Source organism: Cervus elaphus, chromosome 20, assembly GCF_910594005.1.
Source record: "Cervus elaphus chromosome 20, mCerEla1.1, whole genome shotgun sequence".
Lineage (NCBI taxonomy): Eukaryota > Metazoa > Chordata > Mammalia > Artiodactyla > Cervidae > Cervus > Cervus elaphus.
In genome coordinates this window covers 108,195,251-108,217,281 of record NC_057834.1, presented here as the reverse complement: position 1 = coordinate 108,217,281, position 22,031 = coordinate 108,195,251, and the positions used below count along the sequence as shown (strand labels likewise).

General features: G+C 36.5%; 1 protein-coding gene across 6 annotated transcripts in view; it reads right to left on the bottom strand.

Moving 5' to 3' along the window:
* The window catches only part of OMA1 (OMA1 zinc metallopeptidase), a 59,551-nt gene that overhangs the window by 5,064 nt on the left and 32,456 nt on the right, over positions 1 to 22,031 (bottom strand). For 4 of the 6 annotated variants that reach the window (XM_043877717.1, XM_043877720.1, XM_043877718.1 and 1 more), the window contains exon 8: positions 12,736 to 12,885. In XM_043877717.1, coding sequence (XP_043733652.1) covers positions 12,736 to 12,885 — 150 coding nt within the window. Of the gene's footprint in view, positions 1 to 8,835; positions 8,982 to 12,551; positions 12,658 to 12,735; positions 12,886 to 22,031 lie in introns of all 6 variants that reach the window. The other 2 variants (XR_006335839.1, XM_043877721.1) reach the window with 2 other exon arrangements.

Sequence of the window (22,031 nt, the reverse complement as noted above, 5' to 3'; positions counted from 1 at the left end):
ACTAAAGTAAACAGAAATTCAGACCCTCAGTCAAATGGTGACCTACTGTCCAAACAAGGATACCTTTGAGAGTGAAAGGAAATGCTATTAAAGTAAGATTTACACCAAGACACCAGGCACAAACTGAGACTGTCCTGGCAAAACTGGGACATACTACTCTTGCTTTAACGCCTTTACAACCAGGCTGATGTTCTTTCCCAAGTGAGAAGCCATTCTGTCACGGCTGCTACATCACACGCCCAAGGCCTTCCCGGGTGTCAGCAAAGGCCCAAGTGTGGGGTTCAGCAGGTAACAGGTGGTACAGCTGAGTTTAACAATGAGAGATGTGAAAAAGCAAACAAAGAGAAGAGAATACCATCTCCAGTAGTCTTTTATGTTCAGTACAAGCTCTTCTCTTTCCCTTACCCTAGTCAATACTTTTGCCTTCAACAGAAACTTAGAACACACTACTGAGTAAAGTGCTAGGTACCCCTGAATCAGAACAGTCAGGATCCCTGCCCTCAAGCATTTCCCCATTACTGGGCTTGTGAATAGTTCCCATAGTTTTGTTTTATGTGGCTTTTATAAATTACCCTGCTATGAAAATCTTTGTTAAAAAAAAAAAAAAAGATGCTATTTTCTAACCTCCAGTTGGGAAGGAAAATTCCCCAAAATAAAATCATCTGATCAAAAGCATAAGAACAGAGTGTAATTTTTGTGATATAGGACCAGATTGCTTTCACCAGGAAGGGTTTATCACCTTATAATGTCATCAGCATACAATCACATCTGACCTAATCCATGTAAGACTGCATGATTTCTATCTAGATAACCACATAATTTCAAACCTCAGAATTCTTAGAAATCATGCATTAAATTTTCCAAAGAAAACTGAACCCTAGAGAGGTTAAGTGACTGGCAGGAAACAAAACACTGCCTAGTAGTTGTTTATTTACTTTTAACTGCCAAAACTTGGAAGCAACCAGGATGTCCTTTGGTAGGTAAACGCATAAATTATCTGTGTTACAAGCAGACAACAGAATATTATTCAGCACTAATAAGAAAAATTTTCAAGCCATAAAAAGCCATGGAGAAACCTTAAATGTGTGTTTTTAAGAGGAAAAAAAAAAAGCCAATCTGTAAAGGCTACATAGTGTGTGATTCCAGTTACATACATGACATTCAGAAAAATGCAAAACTATGGAGACACTAAAAAGATCCTTGTTTGTTAGGGGGTAGAAAGGAGACAAGAATGAACAGACAGAGCAAAGAGTATTTTTAGGGTAATGAAACCTACACTATGTAGTACTATAAGGATAAATATGTGCCATTATACATTTGTCAAAACACCACCAAATCTACAACTAAGAGTGAATGCTAATGTAAACCATGGACTTGGGCCATAATAATGGTGGCGATGTAGGTTCATCTACTGTAACAAATGTACCATTCTGGTGCAGGATTTTGATTGAGGGGGAGGATGTGCCCACATGGAAGCAAGAGGTAGATGGGAAATTGTACCTTCCATTCAATTTTGCTATGAACCTAAGATCTGTCTTAAAAACAAATCTATCTTTTTCAAAAGCTGGCATGGAAGCAACCCCAGGTGGCACCAGTGGTAAAGAACCTGTCTGCCAATGCAGGCGACGTTAAGAGACGAGGTTCAGTCCCTGGATTGGGAAGATCTCCTGGAGAAGGGCGTGGCAACCCACTCCAGTGTTCTTGCCTGGAGAATCTCACGGACGGAGGAGCCTGGGGGCTGCAGTCTCCGGGGCCTCAGAGAGTCGGGTGTGACGGAAGCCACTTAGCACCGCACAGGGAAAAGCAAAAAGGTTTAGGAAAAAGGAGTTAGAACCCTCTGCTGTTGTTGTTTTCTTACTTCTGCATTACATGTAGTAATGTGGTTTTTCTTTCTTTTTTTCTTTTTTTTGCACATTACGTTTCTTGAGTAATCTTTTACTGAATAAAATGTACTTCGGCAACATCTGAGCTACATTTCCTTAACTGCTAGAAAAACTATATATACTTCATAAAGGCTTATATTAGTATTTCTTCACACATCAACTGTTTTTCTCCTCTACCTATCAAGCAGAATCCTGTTACAGACCACATATATTTTCATCAAGTCTTCATCTCTTTTGCATAGTAAGATTTTTATCACATATGTTGGTGAAACATTCTTTTTTTCACTTTCCTTTCCACATTTATTTTATTATGCTTTGTGGTATCAACACCTCTTATTTTTTATAAATTCAAATCTATCTTATTAAATATGCCTTCCTCTCTTTTAACGTAAGCAAGGCGTTCCTACTATATAACTAGAATATGCTTTTTCCCTTACTTTGTTTTCTGTATTTAACTCCATGCACTGCACATAATAGTATTTAATAAATGCATACTGAATTTTAAACAAACATTTATAGAACACAAGCTATGAATAAATCATTATGATAAATGTCATAGGAAAAACATTCTTAAGAGTTTTTACAGCCTAAGAGAAAGCAGGAATGCATTCACATAACAAGAATATACAGTTCAAAGAATCCCATGGAAGACCTAGCATTAAATATGGGATTAGCTAGCCTAAAGATTCCCACTAGGAGTGAAAGAAACTAACATTTACCATTCATTTTCTATGTGTCTTGCACTGTGCCAGGTGTTTTATCTAAATTGGTGTTATGATATGAACTACTTTGAAATCCTGGGCTCAGTGTTAAATACTTACCATTAAAGTATCTTATAATGGAGGGAGGGAAGGAGAAAGTTTCCTTTTCTTAGGCCAAGAGGGAAGGAGGCGTGATCTCCACACAAATACATAAAACATTCATTAAACATCCAGGAGAGACTGCTATCTCAGTTTCCTTCTCCAGGGGATCTTCCTGACCCAGGGATCAAACCCGCATCTCTTTTTGTCTCTTGTATTGGCAGGCAGGCTCCTTACTACTAGCGCCCACCTGGGAAGCCACCAGGGCTCAGATGACAAAGAATCCACCTGTAATACAGGAGACCCAGGTTTGATCCCTGGGTTGAGAAGATCCTCTGGAGAAGGGAATGGCTACCCAGTGCAGTATTCTTGCCTGAAGAACCCCATGGACAGAGGAGCCTGGGAGACTAGAGTCCATAGGGTCGCAAAGAATTGGACGCAATGAAGCAACTGAGCACGCACGCCCGCAAGAAGAAAATAAACATTCATTTCCAAGCATTTAGTTTCTGATGTCCATTAAATCTTATTTTTGTACTGTTCAACTCAATTCTCTGTTAATTCCTTTATGTGATCTTTGGTTTTCTAAGAGAAGGGTGCAAGCTATAATCTCAATCCTATATGTTGCTAAATAGCAAGCTAACCTATATATTTTATCTAATTCTGAAGCATCAGTGGATTTGGAAAGTTCATTCCTGCTACTGAGTACTTCACTGACACTTTGTTGTATGTGTTTCATTTATTAAGCGATCTTTCATCATAAAAGGGGTTTCCCAAGTAGAGAAGTGGTAGAGAATTGGTCTGTCAAAGCAGGACACGTGAATTCGATCCCTGGATCAGGAAGATCCCATGGAGTAGGAAACGACAACCCACTCGAGTATTCTTGCCTGGAAAATTCCATGGACAGAGGAGCCTGGTAGGCTACAGTCTATGGAGTCAGAAAGAGTCAGACATGCCTGAGTGACTGAGCACACACCATCTTAAAAGCAAGAAAAGTTGGTTTGGCTAGATACCATAGCAAAACGTATTCATTCCATTGGTTTTTGTTTGGTTGGTTTTGTTCCATTCCCCTTTAAACTCTTACACTTCTCCAAACTCTGAAAAATAAGATCCAAAGTCTCTTAAGTGTTTTTAAAATTTTTCTTTATACCACAGCATCTTGTAAAAGCCTATCTTTGTGATGAAGGGCAAACATTTGATAAATGCATGTATATAGGTATATTCATGTCAGGTTTCTCCTGCATGATGCTCTGGGATTCTTCTAAAAACTCATCCTGAGAAATGTCATCTAAATTAAAAATGTGACATAGAAACAAGTCAAAGAAAGGTCTTTTGTCTTGTCAAAAGACAAAACAAATGACCCTTATCACTGTTACATGCAGCTTGGATTTCCTTGTATCTTCAATATGCTTCCATTTTTTTAAACACTTTTTTTAGCTTCGGATGTTTTAATTTGGTTGTGCTATGTATGTTGCTCTATCTCCAAGCATCAATAAGTCTTTGCTCTGGAGCATCAATTCTGCTCTTTGCAATAGCTACTCTGTAGTACTCACAAGTGAAGTAACTTCTTAAAGTGGGTGTGTCTTACATTTGTAAAGTCATTCTTCTTCCTGTCACTTTCAATGTAGCTAAATCAGCCTCATCATGCAGCTTTGCCTCTGTATATACTCAGTAGCTAAGTTGTGTCCAACTCTTTTGTGACCCCATGGACTGTTGCACTCCAGACTCCTGTCCATCACTCCCCAGGCAAGAATACTGGAGTGGGTTGCCATTTCCTCCTCTAGGGGATCTTCCTGCCCCAGGGATCAAACCCAAGTTCTTCTGCATTGGCAGGCAGATTATTTACCACTTGAGCCACAAAGGAAGCATCTCTGATGAAGTGAATTTTTAAAATTAGCCTGAGATTTGGTTTTGTTTTTTTAGTTTTTCTATTATTTAAAGCTTATTTGAGGAAAATGGGCATTTGGGGGGCTTTGGGTTTTGTCGTTAATGCTGGATTTAGTTGAGATGAAGATCTTCGTGGTATTATTAGTTGAGGGCTCTCAGACACTACCTATTTATTAAATATCAATACAATTATCTGTGACCAACCTTCCTTTCAACTCTTACGCACTCATCATCATTGTGATTTTTAAAAAAAAAACCTCGCTTACCTACATCTTAAATCTACTCTTAACTAGGAGAAAACTGTGCCTGCAACATCTTTTGTTCCATTAGAGCTGACTTGGCTGGTCTGAGTTCCTTCTTCACTGTTCTACATAGATAGATTCCTCCTAAAGACACACAGGGCTTCCCTGCTGGCTCAGACAGTAAAGAATCTGCCTGCAGTGCAGGAGTCCTGGGTTTGATCCCTAAGTTGGGAATATGCCGTGGAGAAGGGAATGGCTACCCACTCTTGTATTCTTGCCTAGAGAATTCCATGGACAGAGGAGCCTGGTGGGCTCCAATCCATAAAGTCGCAAAGAGTCGAACACGACTGAGACGACTAACACTTTCACTTTCTGAAGACACAATCAACTTAGCCTTTTGAGAGAGAAGAGGATATTTCTTCAATTAAAGACATTTCTCAGGTTACTAAAGAACTGGATCTTTGGCAGAGTGCCATATCACCACCTCACAGTCACTTGCTGGCTATGAGGGGGAAAACCACATTCCCAAAGGAGGGGTTATGCTATCACCCTCCAAACCCTCTGATCAAATGTGACATCACTGAACTTGCAGCAGACAGATTAAGAGACTCCTGATGTGAAGCCATATGAAGTATAACTGCACCACCTATAAAATATTCTTGCCAAAAGTTAACTTCCACTTATAAGCATACAGAGAAAGAAGCTGGTCAAGGCCACAAAGAAGCGATCAGATAAATCTAGGATGTGGGTCTAGATTTATTCAACACATCAATAACATGTTTAAAAACAAACAAAGGGCAGGGAGACTGTTCTAAAATCAGAGACTTAAGGGACAAAGCAGGGAGATGCTATACGGATTTGCTGGATCATGATTTGAATAAACTAATGATAGAACTATATTTTGGGACCATATTTGAGTATACAAAGGATATTTAAGGGGAAATTACTTAATCTTCTTAGCTATGATGGTGGTATGATTACAGAAGAAAACACTACTACTGTCTAAAATGCATATTGAAGATTTAGGAGGGAAAGCCCTCATGTATAAGTTTTGCATTAAAATACTTCAGGGGAAAGAAGTAAGAGAAGGGGCAAATGAAGCAAATGTATAGAAAGTTAATACTACTGAATGTGAGTGAAAATGGGGGTTCACTAAATTATTTAAATTATTCTCTATCTTCATATATGTTTTAACATTTTTACCATCAAAAATAAAACTAAAAATCTTTTCTTTAAAAAAAAGCAACCTTTTTTTCTATCTTCACTTTCGTCATTTTTACACTTCTATAACTTCAACCTTGATTTTACATCAATATCTTTTAATTCTAAATGGCTCATGGCTCATGAGAGGTTTAAATGTTTTTCCTGAAAAATGAAATCAGTCCCTTTACACTCTCTGAATTTCCAACTCTCTTCCTTAATTTCTGAAGGTGAGCATATACTTTTCAAAAGATCTGAAATTTTCGTATCAATAACCTCAGTGCAAAAACTCACTAGAAACAAATTTAACAGGAAATAATGAGAACAGTAGGTTACCACTTCAAGGAACAGAAAATACAACAGAAAACACAGTACAATGTGTGGCTACTTAAAAGTAATCAAAAATTTGTTTTTTATTAGTCTGACAGGATGATCTGATCTGGTGTCTACTTGAAAGATTAGCAGAAGACAATAGGAAACAAAGACAGAGAGAAACTGTGAAAAAATTTGAAATGGGTAGTAAAAGATCATTTGGTGTCCTATCAAGTGCATCCTTGGGTATTATCTCTGTCTTTCGTGGCCTTAGAGCTATTTTACCACACTGTAAGTTGTAGAAAACTTAAAACACTGTAAATGATACTTGTCCACAGAAAAGGAAATGAACTATATCTGGTACTACATATCAAGTAAAACAGCAATTACTTATGCATAAAAATAAACTAAGTTCAAAAAAGAAAAAGGAAAAAGAACAGATAAAAAATTAACGCCAAAGAAGTCTCATGGTTAGGTTAAAAGCCTCCTTTGAAAACAGAAACCAAGACATTTCAAGGGGGAAAAAAAAAAATCACCTCCATTTTTTAAACATGTTTTTCTAAAAATATCATTACTTTTCTCCTCTTTCCTCCTAAAAGCAATTTTTTTCTAATAGCCCATTCATTTCAGCCTCAAGTAGATACACATCAAATGCACCATAATATTTTTTTAAGGTTTTAGACAATGGTACTGTCAGGCTTACTGGTTTTATATGATTCAGAGGCCAATTCAATTACAGTAGCTGCTATGATATTTGCCTTTTCCCCAACACTCTTCATGTCAGACAAAATGAAATTCTGTAAGGTGAACAGTGTATGTTTGTGTACATTGGCCAACAACGACATTTCACTTCAATGTTAAACACTCTCATATTTTCTCCTTATGAGATGTATAATATTAATGATTTATGCATTTACTTTGTCCAATTATAAATACGTAAGAATGATTTATACATGAGTTAAAACCCCCAGCTTCCTGAAAGTTTAAAGAATTTGAAATATAATGAGATTAAAATGAATGCATTTATGGTCTGCCACTGAGTGATTCTCATACCTAAAAATTAAATGTAGTAAATTTGAAACTCTAGATTTAAAAAACAGTTTACAAATAAAGCTGACATTGAAAGTTCTAAGAGTATTAAAAAATAAATCCTATTTAAAATTATGATTATAATAACATAACCCCAGACAACTAGTAATTCCAAATTAAATGCTTTCCCTATATACTCTATTATTCTCTATCCCCTTCCCCATGCCAAGGAATGAATGACAGAGAGTTGGTGAGAGAAGAAATATAAAAAATTTAGTATAAATGCTTTCAGTTGTAAAATAAATCCTTCAAGTAAGTTTCAACCCCAGGTTATTATACAATTTTTCTTATTAACATCTATTCATATAGTATAATGATACTTAACAGAAAAAAATTAAATAAGGTATCTTTTTCAAGGACTATGTATGGTATATATAAATTTAAAATTTGAATATAATTTAAAAATTGTCATACTATTAAACATCAACAGGTTGATATAACATCTGTTCTTCAATTTTTCACCCAAGTTGTTATGGTAACGGAATATGTGGAATATGTGTTTCCTAAATTTAACTGATTATTTCAAGTAAATAAAATTATAACATACCGTATCATTAACTACAAATAATATCATTACTATAACTCTTTCTTTATCCTTTTTAAATACTAGTGGATCACAGGACTATATTTAACTAGGCATTTATACATGCATTATCTCAGAATTCACATTTTTTAAAAAAGCAAGGATATTTTTTTCCAGTTTGGAGGCTTGATTTAGAAACAAAACAAAAAAAGGATCTGGCTTATTTTCTGAACAATATACTAAACTAAAGCACTCCAAAATTACATGATTATACTGTCTTGTAGGAGCTGTAGATCACACTCTTCAAATACAACACAGATCCTGCTGCTCCTCTAGTCCTCAGCTCAGAACACTCCACTGAGGCGCTCTGCAGTCAGGTCAGGCTCTGTGATGCTATGGACTGTAGCCCCCCAGGCTCCTCAGTCCATGGGATTCTCCGGGCAAGAATACTGGAGGGCGTTGCCATGCCCTCCTCCAGGGGATCTTTCTGACCCAGGGATGGACCCCAAGTCCCCTACAACTCCTGCACTGTAGGCAGATTCTGTATCACTGAGCCACCAGGGAAGGCCCCACTGCTGCTCTACCTCTGAGTAAAATCTAGCCCTTTTTTGTGTGTGGGCCTATAAAACCTGCTCCCTCCACCTTCTGTTGCTTAACCCCAAGCGGCTACATTGGTTTCTTTGCTGGTCCTCAAATATAGCTGGCTCACTCCTGCTCAAGGACTTGTACTTACTATTCCCTCCGCCTGGACGGCTTCTCCTCCCAGGAAGCTGCACGGCTCACTCTTTCCCTTATTTCAAGGCTTCCTTCCAATACCTTCCTTCCCAGGGACACCTTCTCTGACCCAACCCGATTTCAAACAGCTTCTCCAGCAGCCATGACCACCTCTGCTCACACATTACCTGTCTGCTGGGAAATGAGCTGTGTCATCCTGGAATGCGTTATGTTGAAGCAATTCCCAGTGTGATGGTACTTAGCGACGGGGCCTCTGGGAGGTAATGCTTAGATGAGGTCATGAGGGTATGACCCTGTGATGGAACAGTGCCTTCTAAGCAGAGGAAGAGACACAAAAAGCAATCACTCTTTCTATACCACACGGCACACAGCGAGAAGATGGCTACATACAAGACTCGAAGAGAGGCCTCACCAGAAACTGAACCGGCCAGAACCTTACTGTTGAACTTCCAGCCCTCAGAATTGAGAAAAGTGTATTTCTGCTGCTTAAGGCAGAACCCTGATCTTGTACTTTTAGCCTTCAAATCTGTGAAGAAATTAATTTCTGTTGCTTAAGCTACCAAGTCTATGGATTTTGTTATGGCAGCCCAAGATAATACACAATTCCTCCTTCTTTATTTCCCTCCCTTACACTTAGTACTGACTAACATGCAACATATTGGTGATTTATTCTGTATATTACTGATTTATTCTATTCACTGTCTCTCACCCTTTACTGCCAAATAAACTTCCTGAGGGCAGGAGGTTTTGTCTATTTTGTTCACAACACCTACAATACCCACAATCTAGCATGTAAGAGGTAATCAATAAATATTTGTTGAAAAATGCATCAAATATGGATTTAAAACATCTTAAACATTAATATGCTATGGTAAGACAATACACTTCTGTAATGATCTACAGGAAAACAATTTTAAAAAATATACAATCTTTAATAACTTAAATTTTAAAACATCAAAGTTACCAAGATTTGTATTCTCAGAGGACCAAAGAACCTCATTTTCCTGACTTTCTTGGTCTTTTCCTACGAACCTAATCTACTACAGGCTCATCCTCCTACCAATTAAACATGGACTCTACCTAATACTGCTAAGCGTCCAAGAGCATTTCCTTTGCTTACTGCCTAAGTGAACGAACTCACTCTCACCACTTCAGCTACCTCCATTTCCTGGTGATTTTGAAATCCTCAACTCTGACGGAGACACCTCTGCACACTGGTGCAATATTCCCAACCACCCTTTAGATGTACATCACGTCTGAAATGTCAAAGGACTGGAGCTTTAGGTGGAACCCAACACTGTCCTCACTTTAGTAGGAAAGAAACCTTAAAGAAAATCTAACCCAAAAAAGGTAGTCTCTAAGAGGACACAGACTCACATAATTCCATATATTGCCTGAGGAATCGTTTTCTTTCATTACAGAAATTAGACCTATGATAGTAGGGAATTCCAATCTCTGAATTATGGTTATGTATTCTAATTAACAATATACTCTTGTACTATCAGTTTCACTTCAACCACTAAACTACTCCCAATATTGTAGTAGAGTTTTATTACCTTCAAATTGAATTTAATCACTTGGGGGGAAAAAATACAAGAAATTATATGAGGTTTTTAAATTAAGCTTCTGAACTAGAATAGTTTATTTTTAGAAGAAAAATATCTCTTAATTTTTTTCTTCGTCACTGGCTTCCAAATAACATATCTGTTTCTCCAACCATTTTTTTGTCGTACTCACTACTCAATCCATTACTATTTTAAAGACTTCTCTAAAGAACATTTACTACTTCTTTAAAGATCCTTAGTTATCTGATGATGAAACAAAAACCTGGAATTTAGGACAGGCTTCAGATAAAAGTTAGGTAGAACTCATTATCCAATTTAAGCAAACCATGTATTTTTAGAATTTCATTAAGCAAAAATAAAAAGCAAAGGAAATTCTTAGAGAAAACCATATGGTTATTATGGATTTAGAGATAGATTAAGTCACTCCCAGGGTAGAATGAGGTTCCTGGGTCTGGGGTGCCACTGAGACTCAGAGTCAGTGCTCTTCAATACAAATCAGTTACTTATGAAACTGACTGTCCCAGTCCCATGTTGTTTTTTAAGGTGAATAACTACTACATATTATATCAAGAAAATTTCACTGCCCTTTATTTCTCACGTATTTTTCCTTAAAGTTAAGAGTATAAATGAAATGTATTTAGGATAGGTCTCAATAACCTGTGTCTGGCTGACCCAGTGCTCATAAAAGGCATAAAGTAAGCTCAAAAAATCAACAAATCCAGTCATCATTCTTTTCAAAATACATCTAAAATCTGACCATTTCTCTCCTGCTCTTCTGCCTCCATAATCTTACCAGGATTACTGCAAGAGCCTCTTAAATAGGCTTCCTGATTCCACCCTTGCTCCCCTATAGTCCACAAAAGAGACCCAGTGATCACTATAAAACACTTGAGCCAGATCAAGCCTCCTCTGCTCAAAGCCTTGCTTAGCTTCCCATATCACTTGAAATAAGAATCAAGAGCTTACAGTGGTTTAGAAGACCCCTCACACCTCAAACATTCTCCCCTCCCTGACTCCATTCAGCCCCAGCGTCTTGCTATTCCTTGAATGTACCAAACAAGCACAGTCTCACTTCTGGTCCTGGGCTTTTGCTGCTTCCTCAGCCTAGAAGACTCTTCCTCCAGATATCCACAGGACTTGCTGCCCTGCTTCTTTCCAGATTCTGTGTATTAAGTTCTTCTTTGGCAAATGAACATTGACTAGTATACCTTCTGTTGCCCAGGCCTCTCTCCCACCTTTCATCCGCTTTGTTTTTCTGCAATGTGCTTCTAGCTGCTTGACATACTATATGTACGTTTGTTTGCTTGCTTATTATTTGCATTCCTTAACTAGAATGTTAGCTCTAAGAAAACCAGAGGCTGTTTTGTTCCTTGCTCACTCCCTGGCACAATACAACACAGAACGGTACGTTAGCAATGAATATTAATAAATGTTGATCACATGAATAAATGAATGAATCTTGTTGTAGTTTCTTACCCCAAATAAGAAGCTTACCCCAAAATAAGGTTATTATTATTACACCAAGTAATAAGGTTATTCTTCTTTCACAATGTATACCATTGTATTCTACTTTTCTTATGATAAATAATATTCCTTATTATATTAAGAATCATTTTTTACTTATTTTAGCATCTTAAAATATCAAGATGATGTATTATTTCTTTTGCATCTTTCTTATAATGGGTACTCAATGTTTTGTTCTTCTGAATTTGAAGTCATATTTAAAGAGACTTCTATAATATATCTGAATCTGTTGTGTTATCCCTTTAGCAATTAACCCAAGACTAATTCTTAAATTGGTAACGAATATTCTGCTTTTAAGCAAGTGAGACAGAAGAGAGCACGCAGCCTGCCTTAGAGATGACTGACATTCATTTTGTACCTATGTGGAAAGCACAGAAAACATTCTGAATATGTTAAATCAACAGATTTTTAGAAGAGAGTGAATACTACTTGGGAGAAAGCTGTTTCAACTTGATCTATTAATGAATTCTTCAAAGAAAAAAAAAAGAGCACATAGCACATACTTTATTCTGTCTTTTAAGAGAAATAACCAGAAAGCAAACTAACCTGAAGGGGTTTTTTTCCTAAAAAAAAAACCAAATTCCAGCATCACTACTGGAATTAATACTCAACCAAAAATTTCACACAATTCATTAACTGGTATTTTTAATGATAAGCTTAAATCACTAAGATTATGATCAGTATGATGAAAAACATACTTTGACTTTTAGACTTTCACCAAATCAGTTAAAATTAAACAGTATGATACTAAATATGCTAAACCTTGACTATCATGAAAAGTCAACTATACATACCAATTTATTCACCAGGACTTGTGGACTAGCAGGATTTTTTACTTTTCAGTGAAATCCTTTGAAAACTGATGATAATAAAAATGGTTGACAGGGTAGTGCTCTTTTTCTAGGCACAACAAGCAACAGTATTAAAAATAAATGATACAGTAACAATAAAGTCTTGCCTTATGTAGAGTTAGCTCACCTGAGGAATGAGCCTATCCAAGTGCTCAGCTCGATTGCCATGAGAAGGGTGTGTAGATAACCATTCTGGCAACTTGGGATGACCGTGGAGGCTTTCTGCAAATTCCATCTGCTGCCAAAACACTGAACTGGCTCTGACGTCCACACAGGCCTAAAACCAAAATTAACAAAAGCACAACATAAGCTTAGTAATGAGGACATTATTTTATTTTTTTTTGAGGACATTATTTTAAAATTACCTTTATGTCATTACATTTCTTAAAAATATTTACCATTATCATTTTAATAAAAGTAGAATATGCTCATAGCTTTAAAAAAAAAATCAAAACAATATGGTAAAGCATCCTCCTCCCTCGCCCTTTCCACTATACAACATTCACAATAATCCCACTCCCAAAAGTATGATGGATATTAAGAACATATGTTGAGGGCAGAAATCTTTCATGCAAATTAAAACTTTTTTAGTTCAGTTCAGTTCAGTCGCTCGGTCGTGTCCGACTCTTTGTGACCCCATGAATTGCAGCATGCCAGGCCTCCCTGTCCACCACCAACTCTCGGAGTTTACTCAAACTCATGTCCATTGAGTCGGTGATGCCATCCAGCCATCTCATCCTCTGTCATCCCCTTCTCCTCCTGCCCTCAACCCCTCCCAGCATCAGGGTCTTTTCCAGTGAGTCAACTCTTCGCATGAGGTGGCCAAAGTACCGGAGTTTCAGCTTCAGCATCAGTCGTTTCAATGAACACCCAGGGCTGATCTCCTTTAGGATGGACTGGTTGGATCTCCTTGCAGTCCAAGGGGCTCTCAAGAGTCTTCTCCAACACCACAGTTCAAAAGCATCAATTTTTCGGCTCTCAGCTTTCTTCACAGTCCAACTCTCACATCCATACATGACCACTGGAAAAACCATAGCCTTGACCAGACGGACCTTTGTTGGCAAAATAATGTCTCTGCTTTTTAATATGCTATCTAGGTTGGTCATAACTTTCCTTCCAAGGAGTAAGCATCTTACATTTTCATAAAAGGATTTTAAAATCTAATCTGTTAATGAACTATAATAAACAAAGTTTACTCTTCATCTATACCACCAGAATAATTAGAAGACCTCAAATAAAGACAGTTATATTTTTATATGAAATTCCAATTTTATTTGCATTATTTCTTACTGCAAAAATGGTCCTGCATTTTAAAATATAAGATTAAAGTGTTGACTCCAGAAAGAAGTTAGTGTTTTTATGCTGTTTGATTCCACCCACTATTAGCAAGCATTTACATTTAAAATCAGTCATTCCCTCTTGGAAATCTTTTTTTAAGGATATTAAACCTACACTATAGGTTTTATTTATTGATTTTTTTTGGCCAAAGCCTAACTTTCTCCTTTACAAATTTCTTTTATTGTACTTATGCTTAAAAAGGATTTCACAAGTTTGAAATCAGAGATATTACTCTATGATTTCTTTTTAATAAATTTATTTACATTTGCCTCATCAATCCACTTGAAGTGAACATTTATGAATGTATGAGTAATGTATTTTTTTAACTTATTTACTTTTTAATTGAAGGATAATTGCTTTACAGGATCTTGTTGTTTTCTGTTGAAGACAGTTATAGTTTTAATGTACACATCAATTTATCTGCTTTTCCTTGAACTTACTGAAGAACATATTTAAGCCATTCAAAATACCTTATAGAAAATGACTCCCTTTAAAAAAAATAAAAGATGGGATATATAGATTTTGTGTATGTGTGTGTACAATTTCATCATATACTCATATACATATACTTATCTATTCATAGATCATTTCTGGAAAGCTATTTAAGAAACATTAAAAGTAGCTACCCTAAGAGATAAATGAGGTGTCTGATGGTGGAGGAAGAGCAAGACTTTTATTTCTGAAATGTATTAAAATATATTAAGTTTATACTAAAATTTATTTTCTAAATCCTACATAAGGTGACTTAGTAAATATTACTACAAACCTGTTCAATTTTTTCACACTTCTTATTTTTTTCTCTAAAAAGAGGCGGGAGAAAAGTGATTATATTGTATTTCCCAACCAGTTTTACTTTTGATTAAACCAATTTTAAAAATTACACTGTATTGACTAAAATGTGCTATCAAAAGCCTTAATGTGCTATCAGCCTTAAAACAGTACAACTGTGACACACAAAAAGACAAATAAAGAACACTGTATGCCAATTCAGACAGCCAACATCTACACCACATCATTTTTAACAAACACCATTAAAGCCATTTTTAAATATTTGGAAAGTGAAAAGAAAAAATAATCTGAAATTCAAGTAAGTTTTATTCAATGTTTAAAGCAACACCATTCCTTTTTTATTGTGGTAAAATACACATAACAAATTTGACCATCTTAACCACTTGTAAGTATACAGCTCAGCAGTACTGAATACATTCACACTGTTGTACAGTCATCTGTACCCATCACCAGACTCGTAACTCTTTTCATCTAGTGAAACTGAGACTCCGTACCTATTAAACAGTAACCCTCCATTCTTCCCTCCCCTCAGCCCCAGGCAACTACTATTACAATTCCTGTCTTTATGACTTTGACTACTCTTAAAATACCTCAAATAAATGGAATCACACAATATTTGTTTTTTTATACCTGGCATTTCACTGGGCATAATGTCCTCGAGGTTCATCCATGTTATAGCATATTATAGAATTTTCTGCCTTTTTAAGGCTGGATGGTATCTCATTGTATGTATGTACCACATTTTGTTTATCCATTCAACAGTCAGTGGGTACTTGGGTTGCTTCCACATTAGCTATTGTGAAAAATGTTGCTATGAACATGGGTGTACAAATATCTTTTCAAGACCAAGCTTTCAATCTTCCAGGGAATATACCCATAAGTGAAGCTGCCAGATCATATGGTAATTTTAATTTTAAATTTTTTCAGAAACCAACATTTCATTTCCATGGTGTCTGGACCATTTTACATTTCCACCCAATTTCTTCATATCCTCGCCAACGCTTGTTACTTTATGCTATTTTGATAATAGCTTTGCTAATGAATGTGAGGTAGTATCTCATTGGAGTTTTAACTGGCATTTCCCTAATTATCAGTGGTGGTGAACATCTTTCCATGTGCTTATTGGACATTTGCATATCTCTTCTCCGGAGAAATGTCTATTCAAGTCTTTTGCCCATTTTTGAATCAGGTTTTTACGGTTGTTGAATTTTAGAAGTTCTCTATATATTCAGATATATGATTTGCAAATATTTCCTCCCATTATGTGAGTTGTGTCTTTTTACTCTGGGGATAGGGCTTCCCTGGTGGCTCAGGTGGTAAAGACTCTGCTTGAAATGCAGGAGACCCAGGTTCAATCCCTAGGTTGGGAAGACCTCGTCAAGAAAGAAATGGCAACCCACTCCAGTATTCTGGCCTGGAAAATCCCACAGACAGAGAAGCCTGGCGGACTACAGTCCATAGGGTCACAAAGAGTTGGACACAACAGAGCAACTAACACTCTGTGAATGGTGTCTTTTGATAATAAACTTTTTTTAATTTTCATGAAGTCCAATTTGTCTACTTTTTCTCTTGTCAACTGTGCCTTTGGAGTCATATGTAAGAAATCATTACCAAAACCAATGTTGTGAAGGGTTTTGCCCTGTGCTTTTTTTCTAAGAGTTTTTGTTTTAGGTCTTACACTTAGGTCCAAGTTAGTTTTTTATACAGTGTTAATAAAGGTCCAGCTCCACTCTTTTGTGGAGAAATCTGTATGCAGGTCAAGAAGCAATAGTTAGAACTGGACATGGAACAACGAACTGGTTCCAAATTTGGAAAGGAGCACAAAGCTGAATATTGTCACCCTGCTTATTTAACTTACATTCAGAGTACATTATGCGACAGGCTGGACTTGATGAAGCACAAGCTGGAATCAAGATTGCAGGGAGAAATACCAATAACCTCAGATATGCAGATGACACGACCCTTATGGCAGAAAGTGAAGAGGAACTAAAGAGCCTCTTGATGAAAGAGGAGAGTGAAAAGGCTGGCTTAAAACTCAACATTCAGAAAACTAAGATCATGGTATCTGAACCCATCACTTCATGGCAAGCAGATGGAAAAACAATGGAAACAGTGACAGACTTTATTTTCTTAGGCTCCAAAATCACTGCAGATGGTGACTGCAGCCATGAAATTAAAAAGACGCTTGCTCCTTGGAATAAAAGCTATGACAAGTCTAGACAGCATATTAAAAAGCAGAGACAATACTTAACCGACAAACGTCCATCTAATCAAAGCTATGGTTTTTCCAGTAGTCATGTATGGATGTGAGAGGTGGACTATAAAGAGAGCTGAGTGACAAAGAAATGATACTTTTGAACTGTGGTGTTGGAGAAGACTCTTGAGAGTCCCTTGGACTGCAAGGAGATCAAATCAGTCCATCCTAAAGGAAATCAGTCCTGAATATTCACTGGAAGGACTGATGCTGAAGCTGAAACTCCAATACTTTGGCCACCTGATGCAAAGAGCTGACTCACTGGAAAAGACCCTGATGCTGGGAAAGATTGAGGGCAGGAGGAGAAGGGGACGAGAGAGGATGAGATGGTTGGATGGCATCACTGACTCATGGGTTTGGGTAGACTACGGAAGTTGGTGGTGGACAGGGAGGCCTGGCGTGCTGCGGTCCACCGGGTCGCAAAGAGTCGGACTCGACTGAGCGACTGAACTGAACTGAACTTTGCTAAATTCTTTTATTAGTTTAAACAGCTTTTTTGGTAGAGTCTTTAGGATTTTCTACACACATGATCTTATCATCTGCAAACAGAGATAATTTTACTTCTTCTTTTCTAATTTGGATGCTTTTTATTTCTTTTTCTTGCTCTGGCTAAAAGTTCCACTACTATGTTGAATGGAAGTGAAAGTGGGCATCCTTGTCTTGTTCTTGATCTTAAAGAAGAAGTTTTCAGTCTTTGCTGCTGTGTGTTTTTCATGTATGGTTTTCATTGCAGTGATACAGTTTTCTTTTTGTCTCTATTTTGTTGCCTGTTCCTTATCATGAAAGGGTGCTGAATTTTGTCAAATGTTTTTTCTGTATCAATTAAGGTAATCACACAGCTTTTTTCCTTCATTTTGTTGATAATAGCATATCATTGATTAATTTTTGTATGTTGACCCATTCTTGCATTCCAGGGATAAATCTAATTTGGCCACAGTGTGTGTATAATCCTTTTAATAGACTTCTGAATTCTATGTGCTAGTATTATTTTGAAAATCTTTGCACCAATGTTCGTAAGGGATATTCTTTTCTTGTAGTTTGTCTTTGTCTGGCTTTGATATTAGGATTATACTGGTTTCACAGATAAGGAAGTGTTCACTCCTCTTCAGTCTTATGGAGAAATCTGAGAAGTATTAATATTAATTCTTCTTTAAATGTCTGGCAGAATTCATCAGTGAGGCTATCAGATCTAAGACTTCACTCTGTTGGAAGATTCTGATCGCTGACTCAATCTAATTCCTAGTTATGTGTACTAAGTCACTTCAGTCATGTCCAACTATTTGCAACTCCAAGGACTGTAACCCACAAGGACCCTCTGTCCATGGGATTTTCTGGGCAAGAATACTGGAGTGGGTTGCTGTGCCCTCCCCCAGGGGATCTTCCCAATTCAGAGATCAAACTTGTGTCTCTTACCTCTCCTGCAATGGCAGGCAGGTTCTTTACCACTAGCACCAGTAGTTATAGGTCTATTCAGATTTTCTATTTCTCCATGATTTAGTCTTGGTAGGTTTCGTGTTTCTAGGAATTTGTCCATTTCATCTAGGCTATCCAATCTGGGGCAAACAACTGTTCACAGCACACTATTATAATCTTTTTATTTCTACAAAATCAATAAAAGCGTCCCCAACTTCATTTCTGATTTTAGCAATCTGAGTCATCTCTATATTTTTATTAGTCCAGCTAGTTCATGATTCATCAATTTTGTTTACCTTTTCAGAGGACAAAATTTTGGTTTTGTTGATTTTTCTCTGTTTTTCTATTCTCTATTTAATATATCCCCACTCTAATCTTTTTAAAATTTCCTTCTACTATCTCTGAGTTAAGTCTTCTTTTTCTAGCTAAGTTGTAAATTTAGGTTGTAACTTTGGGAGAGCTAACTTTGGGTACATTGTTTTCATTTTCATTCATCCCTATATTTATTAATTTCCCTTGTGATTTCTTCTTTAAATTCTTTGATTGTTTAAAAATATATTGTTCAGTAGAGGTCTAACACTATGCTACTAAACAACCAATGGATCACTGAAGAAATCACAGAGGAAATCAAAAAATATCTAGAGATAAGTGAAAATGAAAATACAATGAACCAAAACCTATGGGACACAGCAAAAGCAGTTCTAACAGGGCTGTTTATAGTGATACACACTTACCTCAGGAAACAAGAAAAGTCTCAAATAAACAACTCTGACTTACACATAAAGAAACCAGAGAAAAGGGAATAAAACCCCAAACCCAAAGTTAGTAGAAGGAAAGAAACAGTGACAAAACAAAAAACAATGGGGAAAAAAAAATCAATGAAACTAAGAGCTGGTTTTTTTGAAAAAATAAACAAACTGATCAACCTTTAGCCAGACTCAACAAAAAAAAAGTGGGGGAGAGGGCTCAAATCAATAAAATTAGAAATGAAAAAGGGGAGGCTACAACCAATATCACAGAAATACAAATGATCATAAGAGACTACTACAAACAACTATATGCCAATAAAATGGATAACCTGGAAGAAATGAACAAATTCTTACAAAGGTACAATTTCCCAAGATTGAACGAGGAAGAAAAAGAAAATATATTACTAGTAATGAAATTAATAATTTAAAAACTCCCAGCAAACAAAAGTCCAGAACTAGAGGGCTTCACAGGTGAGATCTACCAAACACATAGAGAAGAGTTAACACTTATACTTCTAAAACCATGCCCAAAAACTAAAGAGGAAGGAACACTTACTAACTCATTCTATAAGGCCAGCATCACCCTGACACCAAAAACTAGATGAAGATCTCACACATACACAAAAATTACAGGCCAATGTCACTGATGAACATGATGCAAAAATCCTCAACAGAATACTAGCAAACTTAATCCGACAATACATTAAAAAGATCATTTACCATGATCAAGTGGGATTTATCCCAGGGATGCAAGGATTTTTCAATATCCACAAATAAATCAATGTGATACACCACATAAACAACAACAAAAATCCCAGGGTCCTGGGGCAGCAGGAGGTGAACCACACATGTAATGTTCCTACATTTCTAGGAGCTGCCCAAGGGACTAGCCACTGTCACACCTATCTAAGGGCACTGATAGACTCTAGAATACTTTAGATGCCTGGGGAGCACTAAGGCCAAAGACAGATTTTGACTAGCCTGAATGTTTGAGAGGTTACCTTAAGTCTCTGGCTGGGCTGATCAGCAAAGATCTCCTCTTGTGTGAGGCCAATCTGTGAAGACTGGAAGAAGTGGTTGTTTTTTCCGTTGTGAAGATACCAATACAGTAAGTCAAGAAAAATGAAGAAACGGGGAAATAAGTCCTGAAGGGACAAGCTAAATCTCCAGAAATCAACCCTAATGATACCGATGTGTGATTTACCTGATAGAGAATTCAAACCAGTCATCGTAAAGCTGCTCATCCAGGTCAGAAGAAATGCATGAACTGCAGCCAAGAGATAGAAATTACTAGAGTACCAAACAGAAATCTTGGAACTGAAGAATACTATAAATAAACTGAAAAATTTCAGTAGAGGGATTCAACATCAGACTAGATCCAGAAAGGATCAGTGAACTCAAAGACAAGGCATTAGAGATCATCTTGTCAGAGAAGTAAACAAACAAACAAAAAATAGAGTGAAGAAAGCCTAAGGAATTTCTGCGATATTACCCATCAGCTGACCAATATATACATTATAGAAGTCCCAGAAGAAAAGAGAAAGAGAAATGGGGCAGAAGAAAAGTATCTATAAATCTTGTTCTATTTCACTTAGACTCTCCAACCAAACTCCTGCCAGATATCATGTTCTCTAAGAGGTAAATTCTGACACTAGCAGTTCTGAATTTTTCTTTGGAATGAGTAACACCGTACACTTGTCCGAGTCATTCTGGCATTCTCCCCTGTATGCTACACAGACATGTGGTGGATAAAACAGCCATCTGAGAGAACTCTATAAAGGACTGTTGCAGAAGGGTAACTGGATTCCTAGATGTAGAAGAATACACTGAGGCTATTTTAAAATTAAATTTAAAGGAACTGAAAACATATATGAAAATGGTTATTTTATGGACAATACGACAGATGTCCAAAACTGTTCCTAGCAGGTTAAAATATTGGGTTGACCAAAAAGTTTGAGTTATTCCATACCATCTTCCAGAGCAAAAATTTTGGCCAACCCAATATTATCAAAAAGTTCCATTTCAGAAGTAAGAGGGGAAAACTTTACTATCTGTGAGCCCTTTGACAGGTTACTTGCTTTCTCCATCCCTCAGTTTCTCATCTCTCATAAACATGAGAGAATAATTGTACTTCACAGGGTTTCTATGAAGTTTAAAAGAGGTAGCATATTTAAAAACACTCAGAACATGCACAATACATAAAGAAATGTGAACTATTATATCACTGTTGGCAAAAATCATCGTCATTGTTACCATCACTACCAATATCATCATCATCTACCAGGATGTCTCAGTTTATTTCAGTCTCTTACAGGTTCCTTTTCCCAATATAGTACCACTTGTTAAAGCTCACCTTATAACCCACTTTTTGTTTAAACAACATTTTCCAGTCAATAATTAAAAACTGCTCTTTTCCAACTAAATGTGACATAGTCCTGGGATGGTTATTGCTATTCTCAATATGTGCCAATACCTCTCACTTAAAAAGAAAAAAAAAAAAATGACTTATCAGAACCAATTTTATGTACCCTAATAAAGAGGAAAAATGAGAACTTCCATTATTTTATAATTCATTTTAAAGTTTTCTGCATTTTTCATTGCCAACCTGTCAGTTCTATATAATTTTAATAAATTTTCATGCATTTATTTTTTATCTATCCTAAAAAGTTTTATAAGATTAAAAAACTTGTGCTGAAATCATAGCAACTAAAAAAAATTAAATGAAATCACAACAGCTTGTCTCATTTCTCTAAGTGAAACAATCAGGTTCAAAATAAGATGTAATCTATAATACATGCATTATGGGAGCTTACTTCATGGCATACCTGTAAATGAGATGTTCTCATTTATTATTTTTTCTTTCTTAAATAAATCCCTAAA